The following is a 14,686-nucleotide window of genomic DNA, read 5'->3' on the forward strand; positions in this document are numbered from 1 at the left end:
TAGTGGCCGAAAAGCGTGCTTAAACACTGCTAAAAAGAGCGGCGCTTTATCGCTAATGTGGCCCCAGTGTGAAAGGGGGTCTAAAGTGTATGCCTGACGAAGGGTCCTGCGTGACTCCGAAATGTTACACTCTCCTTGTGTTGTGATTATGCAATAAATTATCCGTTTGGACGCTATTTATGTTGTTCCATGGTGTGCTGGCAAATATCTTCACTGAAAAGTGTAATGACAGGTTCCCTTTTAGCCAATGTTAATAAAAAAAAATTGTGTTGCCTATGGCAACCAGACTGCAAATTACAACGTCAACTTAGCTGCTCCAAAATACTATTTATATGCATACTCATATCTCTACTGAATTCTACAAATCTCCTCCACCCTACCCTACTAAACACAGTCACATGCTACAAATCACAGTCTACACACGCAGCTAGCACTATTTGTGTATTTTCAGACTGTCTGCATCTGCGGCCATTTTGTGGTAGACATTCTTTTATATCAGATGCAGTATGAGCTTCAGCAAGATGGCGCAGCGAGGAAGCCACTATAGCTAGAAGCCGGCGGCCTCTAGTGTACGGGCGACGATCCAATAGCGGCTCTCGTTGGAATGTAGGCTGGTAGAACGAGAAGAGCTGCTATTGGTGGAGAAGCAGGTGACCGGTTACGACACTCGAGGGCGCTGCATTTTAAAACAGCAAGAGAGCTGAGTGTGCTGGAGGGTGAGTTGTTTACAGGAATGGATTGTAACGAATGTGAGATTTCTATAGAACAAACATTGGCAGTATGCAGGGCACAGCTTCCTTCCCAGTAAGGACATCCTGAGCTTCACTACCACCTGCCCCTCCAACTCTGTGTAAGCTACACCTCCCTCCAGCCATTATTACACAGAGCTAAGGACTCGCCTTGCTGCTGATTGGCCCGGTGAGATCACATGCTGCGCTCCCATACATGGAAGTACAGGCTGCTTCCTATAGCGGTGAGGGCGGCGGAGGAGAATGTGCAAGCAGTAGAGATCTCAGTGGAACCCCCCCCCCCTTGTCTTCAAAGGTCCTGGCTGAAAATCAAGGGGTTAAAACAAACTTACGGCTGTATAGCCGCCCAGTCGCTGTTACCCACTTAAGGACCGGACCAATATGCTGCTAAATGACCCAAGGGGTTTTTACAATTCGGCACTGCGTCGCTTTAACAGGCAATTGCGCGGTCGTGCGACGTGGCTCCCAAACAAAATTGGCGTCCTTTTTTTTTCCCACATATAGAGCTTTCTTTTGGTGGTATTTGATCACCTCTGCGGTTTTTATTTTTTGCGCTATAAACAAAAATAGAGCGACAATTTTGAAAAAAAATGCAATATTTTTTACTTTTTGCTGTAATAAATATCCCCCAAAAATATATATAAAAAACATTTTTTTCCTCAGTTTAGGCCGATACGTATTCTTCTACCTATTTTTGGTAAAAAATCGCAATAAGCGTTTATCGATTGGTTTGCGCAAAATTTATAGCGTTTACAAAATAGGGGATATTTTTTTTTATTTTTTTTTTTACTACTAATGGCGGCGATCAGCGTTTTTTTCCGTGACTGCGACATTATGGCGGACACTTCGGACAATTTTGACACATTTTTGGGACCATTTTCACAGCAAAAAATGCATTTAAATTGCATTCTTTATTGTGAAAATGACAGTTGCATTTTGGGAGTTAACCACAGGGGGCGCTGTAGGAGTTATGTTTCACCTAGTGTGTGTTTACAACTGTAGGGGGGGTGTGGCTGTTGGTCTGACGTCATCGATTGTGTCTCCCCTATAAAAGGGATCACACGATCGATGCAGCGCCATAGTGAAGCACGGGGAAGTCGTGTTTACATACGGCTCTCCCCGTTCTTCAGCTCCAGGGAGCGATCGCGACGTCCGGGGAGCGATCGCCATCGTCCCAGATTGCTCCCCGCGGGAATCCGACCGCCGCATGTAGCGGGGGGGGGGGTCCCGATCGGACCCCTGACCCACGTCTAGGCAGGGACGTACAGGTACGCCAATGTGCCTGTACGTGCCATTCTGCCGACGTACATATACATGCGGCGGTCGGGAAGTGGTTACAGTACACTGGATTGCTGCTGCCACCACCTGTGGTGATCCCTGGGGCTCCCCTGTCCCTCCAGCAGCATCGGCCAGTCCACAAGGGGCTGTTCCTGGGACTCCCTCTCATCATTGGCTGAAAACGGCAGCGGGAGCGTCAGTCACAGCCAGTGAGCCAATGAGGAGAGAGCAGGGGACTGAGCCACAGGCATTATTTTTTTAATTGCTTCTGGACCGCCCGCCGTCGTTATACGTCGGTACTCTGACATTGACTACCGTTGTTATGGCAACCGACTGCTGCCATAACCCCGGGAAAATTCTTAAACGGCGGGCGGTCCGCTTTTGGATAAAAGTGGTCTCCGCGACAGATTCGCTAGGTGCCCACTCCCCCTCTCCCGCCGCGTTCCGGTCGTCTCCGCCGCTTACCAGAGCCGTCGTTGGCGGCGGAGACAATCCGATCCTTTCCCCTTTGAGGCACTGTGTCGAGTGAGGGAATGAAGGCCCCCAACTCCACCCAATGACGTAAAGTCACGTCAAACGTCACTTCCGCCCAATGGCCTTAACCACTTCAATACAGGCCTATTCTGGCACTCCTCTCCTACATGTAAAATTCATAATTTTTTTGCTAGAAAATGACTCAGAACCCCCAAACATTATATATATATTTTTTAGCAGACACCCTAGGGAATAACGGTCATTGCAACTTTTTATCTCGCACGGTATTCGCGCAGTAATTTTTCAAACGCCTTTTTTTGGGGGGGAAAAACTGTTTCCGTGAATTAAAAAATAACAAAACAGTAAAGTTAGCCCCATTTGTTTGTATATAATGTGAAAGATGATGTTAAGCCGAGTAAATAGATACCCAACATGTCACGCTTTAAAATTGCGCACACTCGTGGAATGGCGCTAAACTTCGCTACTTAAAAATCTCCATAGGCGACGGTTTGATTTTTTCTTACAGATTACCAGTTCAGAGTTACAGAGGAAGTCTAGTGCTAGAATTGTTGCTCCCGCTCTAACGCACGCGGCGATACCTCCCATATGTGGTTTGAATGCCATTTACATATGTGGGCGGGACTTGCGTATGTGTTCGCTTCTTAGCGCGAGCTACCGGGGACAGGGGCGTTTTACATTTATACATTTTTTTACTTTATTGTATTTATTTTTTACACTTTCTTGTACATTTCTTTTTTTTATCACTTTTATTCCTATTACAAGGAGTGTAAACATGGGAGCCTATCGGTGCCGTTTTGAAAATAGCGGAAATACTACATTCCCGAGCCTTTTCAAGGTTTTCCTGAGTTCAGCCGAGGTGTCCTCGGCCCTTTCCAAATGTTTTTGAGGCCCTCCGCCTCTGGCCGCATGCGGTATTGCATGCCATTGAAGTTAAAGTGTCACTATAGAAATTTTTTTTTTCTTTAAAATAACAAACATGTTAGACTTGCCTCCACTGTGCAGCTCGTTTTGCACAGGGTGGCCCCGATCCACATCTTCTGGGGTCCCCCTGTAAGCGTTTATCGATTGATTTGTGCAAAATTTATAGCGTTTACAAAATAGGGGATAGTTATATGGCATTTTTATTAATAATTTTTTTTTTTACTACTAATGGCGGCGATCAGCGTTTTTTTTCCCATGACTGTGACATTATGGCGGACACATCAGACACTTTTGACACATTTTTGGGACCATTGTCCTTTTCACAGCGAAAAGTGCTATAAAAATGCACTGATTACTGTGAAAATGACAATGTAGTAAAGGAGTTAACCACTAGGGGGCGCTGTAGGGGTTAAGTGTGACCTCATATGTGTTTCTAACTGTAGGGGGGCGGGGCTGGACGTGTGACGTCAGTGATCGTCTTTCCCTATATCAGGGAACAGACGATCAATGACACTGCCACAATGAAGAACGGGGAAGGTGTGTTTACACACAGCTCTCCTCGTTCTTCAGCTACGGGGACCGATCGCGGGACACCGGCGGCGATCGGGTCCCGCGGTCATGGAGCTTCGGACCGCGGCACGCTTGCGACCCTGCAGCTGGGCTCTTAAAGAGACACGTACAGATACGTGATTGTGTCCAGCCGTGCCATTCTGCCGACGTATATCTGCGTGAGGGGGTCCTTAAGTGGTTAATTAAAAAAAGTGTATTTTTTTAAAACGAATTGCGTTTATAAGACCGCTGCGCAAATACGGTGTGACATGAAGTATTACAATGACCGCCGATTTTTCCTCTAGGGTGTCTGGGGGGAAAAACATATATATATATATATATATAGCAATCTCTGAAGTAGGGCAGCAATGACAGTCTTTGCATTTCCTTCAGCACAGGTTTCCTTTAAGGCACCCTTTAGATCCAGTGTGACAGTGCTGGCTGCTGCAGTCAACAATCCATTCCTTTTTCTTCCAGGTGTCTGCAGAGAAGTGACATCACAGGCCCTCCTCACCCTCCTCACCCTCCTGTGGTAGGTCCATCTTAAAAGTGTAATGCCTCTGCTGTCTGCAGCCTTCTCCTGTGAGTGGAGGGTGGGCAGACTTACTCCCTGGGCTCACAGGAAGAGGGGCGAATGACGCTGGGTGTCTGTACAGACCATCATTCCTGTATTTTATTGTGTAATTAGCTGCTTACCTAAAAATATTAATCTGGAGGTAAAATACAGTATCTCCCAAAAGTGAGTACACCCCTCACATTTTTGTAAATATTTTATTCTATAATTTCATGTGACAACACTGAAGCCTGGAACGGCTCTGTGATGCCAGCCGAAAGTGGGCTTCAACCCGCTGTCTGCTGAAAACGGGTCACAGGAGTGCTGAGCGAACTCACTCCTGTGATCCCCAGAGGTACAGCCAAACCAGCTTTGGCCGTACTTCTCAGAATGGAACCTGTCCTGTAAAACCGCTGTATGGTCCTGGCCACCGTGCTGCAGCTCAGTTTCAGGGTCTTGGCAATCTTCTTATAGCCTAGTCCAGTGATAACGAACCTTGGCACCCCAGATGTTTTGGAACTACATTTCCCATGATGCTCAACTACACTGCAGAGTGCATGAGCACCATGGGAAATGTAGTTCCAAAACATCTAGGATGCCAAAGTTCACCAACACTGGCCTAGGCCATCTTTATTTAGAGCAACAATTATTTTTTTTTCAGATCCTCAGAGAGTTTTTTGCCATGAGGTGCCATGTTGAACTTCCAGTGACCAGTATGTGAGAGTGAGAGCGATAACACCAAATTGAACACACCTGCTCCCCATTCACACCTGTGACCTTGTAACGCTAACGAGTCACATGACACCTGGGAGGGAAAATGGCTAACTGGGCCCAATTTGGACATTTTCGCTTAGGGGTGTACTCACTTTTGTTGCCAGCAGTTTAGACATTAATAGTTGTGTGTTGAGTTATTTTGAGAGGACAGCTAATTTACTCTGTTATACAAACTGTACACTCACTACACAACATTGTAGCAAAGTGTCATTTCTTCAGTGTTGTCACATGAAAAGATAGAATAAAATATTTACAAAAATGTGAGGGGTGTACTTACTTTTGTGAGATACTGTATACACTCACATTGAAGGAGATTTGCTAAAACGGGTGCACACAGAATCTGGGTCAGCTGTGCTTAGTAACCAATCAGCTTGTTCACTTAGGCCCCTTTCATACCAGTGGACAGATCGGGTCCTCCTGTGCGTTTTTCGTCCCTTATTGTTCTCTATGGGGCGGCGGATGTCAGGAGACGTGTGTCCGCTGTCACCCATCAGCATCTGATCCGATCCGCTAAAAACTGATGAATAGAGATACGTTCCCCATCCATTCTGACAGATTGGATGACAGTTGCATGGAAACGGACATGTAGTCCATTTCCATCCGACCACCCCATAGAGAACGGCTGGACCACCCCATAGAGAACGGCGGGACCACCCCATAGAGAACGGCGGGACCACCTCATAGAGAACGGCGGGACCACCCCATAGAGAACGGCGGGACCACCTCATAGAGAACGGCGGGACCACCCCATAGAGAACAGCGGGACCACCTCATAGAGAATGGCGGGACCACCCCATAGAGAAAGGTGGGACCACCCCATAGAGAACAGCGGGACCACCCCATAGAGAACGGTGGGACCACCCCATAGAGAATGGCGGGACCACCCCATAGAGAACGGCGGGACCACCCCATAGAGAATGGCGGGACCACCCCATAGAGAATGGCGGGACCACCCCATAGAGAATGGCGGGACCACCCCATAGAGAATGGCGGGACCACCCCATAGAGAACGGCGGGACCACCCCATAGAGAATGGCGGGACCACCCCATAGAGAAAGGCGGGACCACCCCATAGAGAAAGGCGGGACCACCCCATAGAGAACGGCGGGACCACCCCATAGAGAATGGCGGGACCACCCCATAGAGAAAGGCGGGACCACCCCATAGAGAAAGGCGGGACCACCCCATAGAGAAAGGCGGGACCACCCCATAGAGAAAGGCGGGACCACCCCATAGAGAACAGCGGGACCACCTCATAGAGAATGGCGGGACCACCCCATAGAGAAAGGTGGGACCACCCCATAGAGAACAGCGGGACCACCCCATAGAGAACGGCGGGACCACCCCATAGAGAAAGGCGGGACCACCCCATAGAGAACGGCGGGACCACCCCAAAGAGAATGGCGGGACCACCCCATAGAGAATGGCGGGACCACCCCATAGAGAACGGCGGGACCACCCCATAGAGAACGGCGGGACCACCCCATAGAGAACGGCGGGACCACCCCATAGAGAAAGGCGGGACCACCCCATAGAGAAAGGCGGGACCACCCCATAGAGAACGGCGGGACCACCCCATAGAGAATGGCGGGACCACCCCATAGAGAAAGGCGGGACCACCCCATAGAGAAAGGCGGGACCACCCCATAGAGAAAGGCGGGACCACCCCATAGAGAAAGGCGGGACCACCCCATAGAGAAAGGCGGGACCACCCCATAGAGAATGGCGGGACCACCCCATAGAGAATGGCGGGACCACCCCATAGAGAACGGCGGGACCACCCCATAGAGAACGGCAGGCTGTGGACATGGACCTGTCATTCAACTGCTCAGTGGGGAGATCCCCAGTTGACCAGGCAGATCCACTTGGATGGATTCCACTCCGTCGGGCCTTAGGCCCCTTTCACACTTGCGGACCGTATGTCCACATTTTCATCCATCCAATGCGGATGAAAACGGGACATACATTGGTCCCTATGTGATTGCGCGTGTCAGCGGATGACCATCTGCTGGCACCCGTAATCACCCGCCTCCGCAAAGATTTGATTTTTCGGACGGAAGAAAATCCTGTTTTTCTTCCGTCTGGCGGATCGGATGAACATGGACATACGGTCCGTGTTCATCCGATCCCCCCATAGGGGAGAGCAGAGGAAAGACAGGGCGGTCCCTGCACAGTGTGTGGGGACTGACCTGTCAGCGGACGGCTCAGCTGGGATTTTACGGAGGATCCCCGCTGAGCAAAGCGGACACACGGAGGTGGATCATTACTGATCCACCCGTGGGAAAGGGCCCTAAGGCTTTGACAAATAAAACCTGGAAGCTGATTGGTTACTAGGCACAGCTGCACCAATTTCTGTGTGCACCAGTTTTAGCAAATCTCGCCCGTTATCTTGCCAGGAATTGACTGCTTTCTTGGGGATTGTCTTGCAGATTTGATTTAAAGCGGAGTTCCACCCAAAAATGGAACTTCTGCTTTGCGGAACCCTCCCCCCCCCCTCCGGCGTCACATTTGGCATCTTTCGGGGGTGCAGATACCAGTCTAACCACTTCCCGCCCGGTCAATAGGAGATTTACGTCCCGGAAGTGGTTGTGAAATCCTGACTGGACGTCTATCGCAGCCCGGCGATCTGTGATGCGGGATGTCTGTCTGAAACCCTGCATCTCCGATCTCAGTAAAGATCACGATGTAAACAGGAAGAGCCGTTGATGGCTCTTCCTCACTCGCGTCTGACAGACGCGAGTAGAGGAGAGCCGATCGGCGGCTCTCCTGACGGGGGGTTCGCGCTGATTGTTTATCAGCGCAGCCCCCCCTCGGATCGCCACACTGGACCACCAGGGAAGGGCAGAAAAAAAAGGCAGTAAAAAAAAAAAACGCAGTAAAAAAAAAATCATATCCATATCAGTGCCCGTAATTGAAAGAGAAAACGTACTTATTTACAAAAAAAATTACATAAAAAAAAAAAAAAGTCTTTTTTTTAGTTGTTGCGCAAAAAAGAAAAATCGCATAGGTGATCAAATACCACCAAAAGAAAGCTCTATTTGTGGGGGAAAAAGGACGCTAATTTTGTTTGGGTACAATGTAGCATGACCGCGCAATTGCCATTCAAAGTGCGACAGTGCTGAAAGCTGAAAATTGGCCTGGGCGGGAAGGTGCGTAAGTGCCTGGTATGGAAGTGGTTAAGGTATTTGCACCCACTTCTGGACATAGACTCCCAAATTAGGCCGATATTTAACATGGCCGCTATTTAACGGATCCGCGGATTGCCGCCGTGGTCACAGCATCAGGAAAGGCCGCGGCTTTGGCCTACCTCCGGAGCCGCGGCCATCTTGGTACACCCAGCGCGGCGGCCCTCCTCTCTGTTTACACCCACAGAGGAGGAGGGGCCCGCGCTCGTGGGACACACACCGCTCTCTGGTGTCTGTACTACGGGGGGGTCTGTACTGGAGGGAGAGGGCGTCTGCACTGAGGGGGGTGACACTTTTTTTTTGCACCAGTGCCATCTGCCAGTGCCAATTAGTGCCACTTGCCGTCCAGTGCCACCTGCCAGTGCCAATTAGTGCAACCTTCCATCCAGTGCCACCTACCAGTGCCAACTAAAGCCATCAGTGCCACCTGCCAATGCAAACCAGTGCCATCTGCCAGTGCTAACTATTGCCATCCAGTGCCAATTAGTGCCACCTGCCAGTCAGTGCCACGTGCCAACCAGTGCCACCTGCCAGTGCCATCTGCCAGTGTCAATTAGTGCCACCTGCCAGTGGCACCCTGTAATCTGTGGTCCTAACACTAAACAATGAGCGTCCCCACAGTGGAGGCACATGCATTCTAATGGATAGATGGGCAGGTGAACTGAAGGGAGCTATAGATGGGGCGGTGGACATGTTTATGTTTCACCTGTGGTGTTTATATTGGTCCAGCAGCGCACCAACACCTTTGCAGCCATTGTGCTACATGCTGGGTGTTTGGTGTGCTACTGCACCTTTAAGGAGGGGTGGCTCCCCATCAGTCCACCTGCCCCTGTCTATCCATTAGAATGCATGTGCCTCCACTGTGGGGACGCTCATTGTTTAGTGTTAGGACCACAGATTACAGGGTGCCTTGGCGCGGCTCTGTGGCTCACGCATGCGTTTGCAAATGCGTGCGGACCGAACCCCTGTTTTTAACGCATACTGTTAGACAGGTTAATTGGCTGTTCTGTGAGCTGGTCGGTAAGTAGGCTTAGTTTTTCCCTGGGCATTCCCCAGGTTTTGTTGTTGTCTTCTGCTAGTGCCATCTTCCAGTGCCACAAGCCAGTGCCACAAAAATAAATAAAACAATCGGCCTAAAATATTGGCCACAAATATCCGCAACATATATCGGCCATCGGCCGCCCCGATTTCTAAATATCGGCATCGGCCAGAGAAAAACCCATATCGGTCGACCTCTATATGAGACATCAAATGATACATTTTCCATACAGTACATGCTGCATTCTGTTTCTTTGTCACCAGAGGGAGCTGCTTTTCATATGTTGCTATTCCTGAATCTACATTATAATAAGGAAGCAAAGAATTTATAAATTTGCTAAATGTTAGAGGTGATTTAATTTTAGTCTACAGGCAGAATAGCCCCTCCCCCTCCTCCTCCTCCCCTCCTCCTCCCCCTCCCCCTTTCTGTGTCTGTAACTTGTAAGAGAAGCCAGGTACAGAAGTGTTTCCTATAGAGATGCATATAATTGGTCAGTACTGCTGAACTCATGTCAATAATCATTATTACAGCATCCAAATATTTAAAAAGGAACTCCACCCTTCCCAGCTGTTTCTGTATAAATGAAAAAAATGATATTTACTAGTCCAGGGCTACTGCAAAGTGTTGTCTTCAAAGATCACATTTGTAATTAAAGTAAAACCAAAGACTGTCCACAGAGTGCGGCTGTCCGGTCTTTTCTTTGCTTTAATTCCTTTTTTTTGTTTTGTTTCAGATTTGTTTAGAGTGGAGAGGGATTAGAAAAACAATATTTTTTTTTGCCTTTTTGTATATTGGATGATAATAAGTGATTCTGTTTTTCTTGCCCCTATAGATTGTATGACATACATATGAATAGAAAGAGGAGGTTTCTCCTTGGCACCGTCCTGTCCATCCAGAATACGGGCTTTACCTATCCAGCCTGTCAGAACTGCTTCTCCCGGGTGATACACACTGCAGACAGGTAGGGAAGAACTCTCTCCTGATTACTTCAAATCTTCCACCAGAGGGCGCAGTTTCCATGCTTGTCTCATCCTTTTCTGCATGTACCAAAACAATGGGCTTTATGTGTGGGATTCTCTAGACAAAACTTTTTTTTTTTTTTTTTCTAGTTTTATTCTAGGGAAGGGTTAGAGCCCCTGTCAGATTGTATTTCTGGCTGTGTTCCCACTAAGGAGATGTACCTTCTCTATTTGTTGTGGTGACCACCGTTTAAACTACTACATTTAGCAGATTTCACCATATTGGCATAGAGGGGAAAGCTTCCAATGAGGACACCAGTTATGGTGACAAGTCTAAGGCCCCGTACACACGGGAGGATTTATCCGCGAATACGTTCCAGCGGACCGTTTCCACGGATAAATCCTCTCGAGGATTTCCGCGGATTTCTATGCGATGGAGTGTACTCACCATCGCATTGAAATCCGCGCCGAAATCCTCTGGCGATGACGTGTCGCGCCGTCGCCGCGATTATGACACGGCGACGCTGTCATATAAGGAATTCCACGCATGCGTCGAATCATTATGACGCATGCGGGGGATCCCTTCGGACGGATGGATCCGGTGGGTCTATACAGACCAGCGGATCCATCCATTGGGATGGATTCCAGCGGATAGATTTGTTTAGCATGTCAGCAAATATTTATCTGCTGGAAATCCATCCCAGGGGAGAAATATCCGCGGAAACAGATCCGCTGGAGTGTACACACCAGGGGATCTATCCGCTGAAACCCATTCGCTGGGATTTTTCTGCGGATGGATTCTATCGTGTGTATGGGGCCTCAGAGGGAATTTTCATTTATTTAGAATTATCTCCAACTTCCTTTTTCTCCAGGACAGGTTTTTAAAGCGGGGCTCCAACCACAATTAGCATTTTTTAAATGTATGTCCTTTCATCATGCGTTTTTATAATATAAATCCGGTCACTTACTGTTTTACAATCCTCCGCCGATCCGATTAGTTATTCAAAAAAGATTGTTTATAAAGCTATGTCCACACCGTTATCATTTTGCTTGTGGGCATTGTGAAGCCTACAGGCACTTACTTCCTGGAAGTCTTGGATGGGGAGTGATAATTGGGTAGCGCACTGCATCCTGGGAAATGATGACACACATTTCCCAGGAGCATTAGAGGGAGATGATGTCAGAATCCTAGGTGATTCCAAAGGCAGATTTCGTGGGACCGCATAGCAACAGGCATTTCCAGATGAGTAAACATTTTTTTTTTCTTTATTAGGTCTAATGAGCACAATAATGAAAAAAAAAAATTGGGATGAAAACTCCACTTTAAGTTAAATCTGATCTGCTATCTTCCCTCCAGTCTTGCACGGTTGTACCGGCTCCTCTCCTGGACTATAATTACTTGCTCTGATTTCACTGCACACTGTGAGCTTCTCACAATGTACATTGAAAGGAAAATGATAAATGGTTTTCAATTTTTTTTTTTACAAATAAATATGTGAAAAGTGTGGGGGGTACATTTGTTTAGCGTCAATACTTTGTAGAACCGCCTTTCACTACAATTACAGCTGCAAGTCTTTTTCGGGATGTCTCTACCAGCTTTGCACATCTACAGAGGGACATTTCTGCCCATTCTTCTTTGCAAAATATCTCAAGCTCTGTCAGATTGGATGGAGAGCGTCTGTGAACAGCAATTTTCAAGTCTTTCCTACAGACTCTCAATGTGATTTGGGTCTGGACTGTGACTGGGCCATTCTAACACATGAATATGCTTTGATCTAAACCATTCCATTGTAGCTCTGGCTGTATGTTTAGGGTGGCTGTCCTGCTGGAAGGTGAACCTCCGCCCCAGTCTCAGGTCTTTTGCAGACTCTAACAGGTTTTCTTCTAAGATTGCTCTGTATTTGGCTCCATCCATCCTACCATCAACTCTGACCAGCTTCCCCGTCCCTGCTGAAGAAAAGAATCCCCACAACATGATGCTGCCACCACCATGTTTCACAGTGGGGATGGTGTGTTCAGGGTGATGTGCAGTGTTAGTTTTCCGCCACACATAGCGTTTTGCTTTTAGGCCAAAAAGTAAAATTTTGGTCTCATCTGACCAGAGCACCTTCTTCCACATGATTGTTGTGTCCCTCACATGGCTTCACACAAACTGCAAATGGGACTTCTTATGGCTTTCTTTGAACAATGTTTTTTTTCTCACCACTCAGATTTGTGGAGAGCACGACTAATAGTTGTCCTGTGGACAGATTCTCCCACCTGAGCTGTGGATGTCTGCAGCTCCTCCAGAGTTACCATGGGCTTCTTGGCTGCTTCTCTGATGAATGCTCTCCTTGCCTGGCCGGTCAGTTTAGGCGGACGGCCATGTCTTGGTAGGTTTGCAGTTGTGCCATACTCTTTCCATTTTCAGATGATGGATTGAACAGAGCTCTGTGAGATGTTCACAACTTGGGATATTTTTTTATTTTTTTTATAACCTAACCCTACTTTATACTTCTCCACAACTTCATCCCTGACCTGTCTGGTGTGTTCCTTGGCCTTCATGAAGCTGTTTGTTTACTTATACTCGGTTGTGACATGACGCTACTCTTATATCAAGACATCGCTTGTATATCAAGTTAAAATGTATTAAAACATGTAGCTTGTCTTGCAAAACGCTCTCAAACCAAGGTTTTACTGTGTACGTGTGTGATAGATATATATATATATTTACAAAAATGTGAAGGGTGTACTCACTTTTGTGAGATAGAGTGTGTGTGTTCTCACTTTTCCTACTTTTATCCAAAACGTAAAAATGTAGGTGAGTTGTAGATACACTTTAATTGAAGTGTCTATGAAATGACCATTGGCTGCTGGAAGGATACGCAGGTTGAAGACACATGTAATAGTACCAATGTAAAATGTAAAATCCATTGGTTGTGTTTCTCCCCCTATATTGAGTCACAGAATAGAAGGACACTCCAATCAGATACACAGGTAAATTATTGGAACGGTTTTATCTGGTAAATGGTTTGTAAAGCTATGCACGTTTGGGGGGGATTTATTAAAACTGGAGAATACAAAATCTGGTGCAGCTCTGGAAACCAATCGGCTTCCATTTTTTTTTGTCAAAGCTTCAATGAACAAACTGAAATTAGAAGCTGATTGGCTACCATGCACAACTGCACCAGATTTTGCACTCTCCAGTTTTGGTAAATCAACCCCATTGTCTTATGCAGGGGTCTCCAAACCTTCTAAACAAAGGGCCAGTTTACTGTCCTGAAGATTTTAGGGGGGCCGGACTGTGACCATTGGGGGTAGAAACGGTCCCTACGTCAGTGGGAAAAATAATGCCCCATAAATGCGCACCATTCTTGATGTCATTGGGAGGAATTGCCCCCACATTATTGATGTCCTTGGCCCCATCGTTGGTGTCATTGGGAGGAATTGCCCCCACATTATTGATGTCCTTGGCCCCATCGTTGGTGTCATTGGGAGGAATTGCCCCCACATTATTGATGTCCTTGGCCCCATCGTTGGTGTCATTGGGAGGAATTGCCCCCACATTATTGATGTCCTTGGCCCCATCGTTGGTGTCATTGGGAGGAATTGGACCCCATCATCGGGCCCCATTGTTAGTGTCATTGGGAGGAATTGGACCCCATCATCGGGCCCCATTGTTAGTGTCATTGGGAGGAATTGGACCCCATCATCGGGCCCCATTGTTAGTGTCATTGGGAGGAATTGGACCCCATCATCGGGCCCCATTGTTAGTGTCATTGGGAGGAATTGTGCCCCCTTCATTGGTGTCAGTGGGATAATTATGCTCCATTGTTTGTATAAGGGGATGAAATAGTGCTCCAAGGGCCGGATAAACGCAAGAAAAGGGCCGCATCTGGCCCCCGGGCCGCAGTTTGGAGACCACTGGTCTTATGCACCACCCACTCCTTCAGCACTACATATTTGTATGGCATACAGAGGGTAACAACGCCATTCGGAGTACGCAGTTCTGAAGTTATATTCTATTGGCTGCCTCTGTTCTGTCCCATTAGCCACATAAGGAGTGAAGGCAAATGTTCCTATCAGGGACACAGACCACAACAAACAGGAATTAAAAAGTCCTTTATATTGCTGTGTGTGTCCCTGTGTGACAAATGTTGCTGGTTCCTGTCCCAGTGACTACATAGGAAGTGAGAGGCAGACGT

General features: G+C 47.6%; 1 protein-coding gene across 2 annotated transcripts in view; it reads left to right on the forward strand.

The window, feature by feature from the left end:
* The first annotated feature begins 608 nt into the window (after positions 1-608).
* DDIAS (DNA damage induced apoptosis suppressor) overlaps positions 609-14,686 on the forward strand; it is a 34,923-nt gene continuing 20,845 nt past the window's right edge. For both annotated transcript variants that reach the window (XM_040339969.1, XM_040339970.1), the window contains exons 1-2: positions 609-716; positions 10,376-10,504. In XM_040339969.1, the coding sequence (XP_040195903.1) occupies positions 10,392-10,504 (113 nt within the window). In that variant the 5' untranslated portion in view covers positions 609-716; positions 10,376-10,391. The remainder of the gene's footprint in view (positions 717-10,375; positions 10,505-14,686) is intronic.

The sequence above is a fragment of the Rana temporaria genome, chromosome 2 (genome assembly GCF_905171775.1).
Source record: "Rana temporaria chromosome 2, aRanTem1.1, whole genome shotgun sequence".
In the NCBI taxonomy this organism is placed as follows: domain Eukaryota; kingdom Metazoa; phylum Chordata; class Amphibia; order Anura; family Ranidae; genus Rana; species Rana temporaria.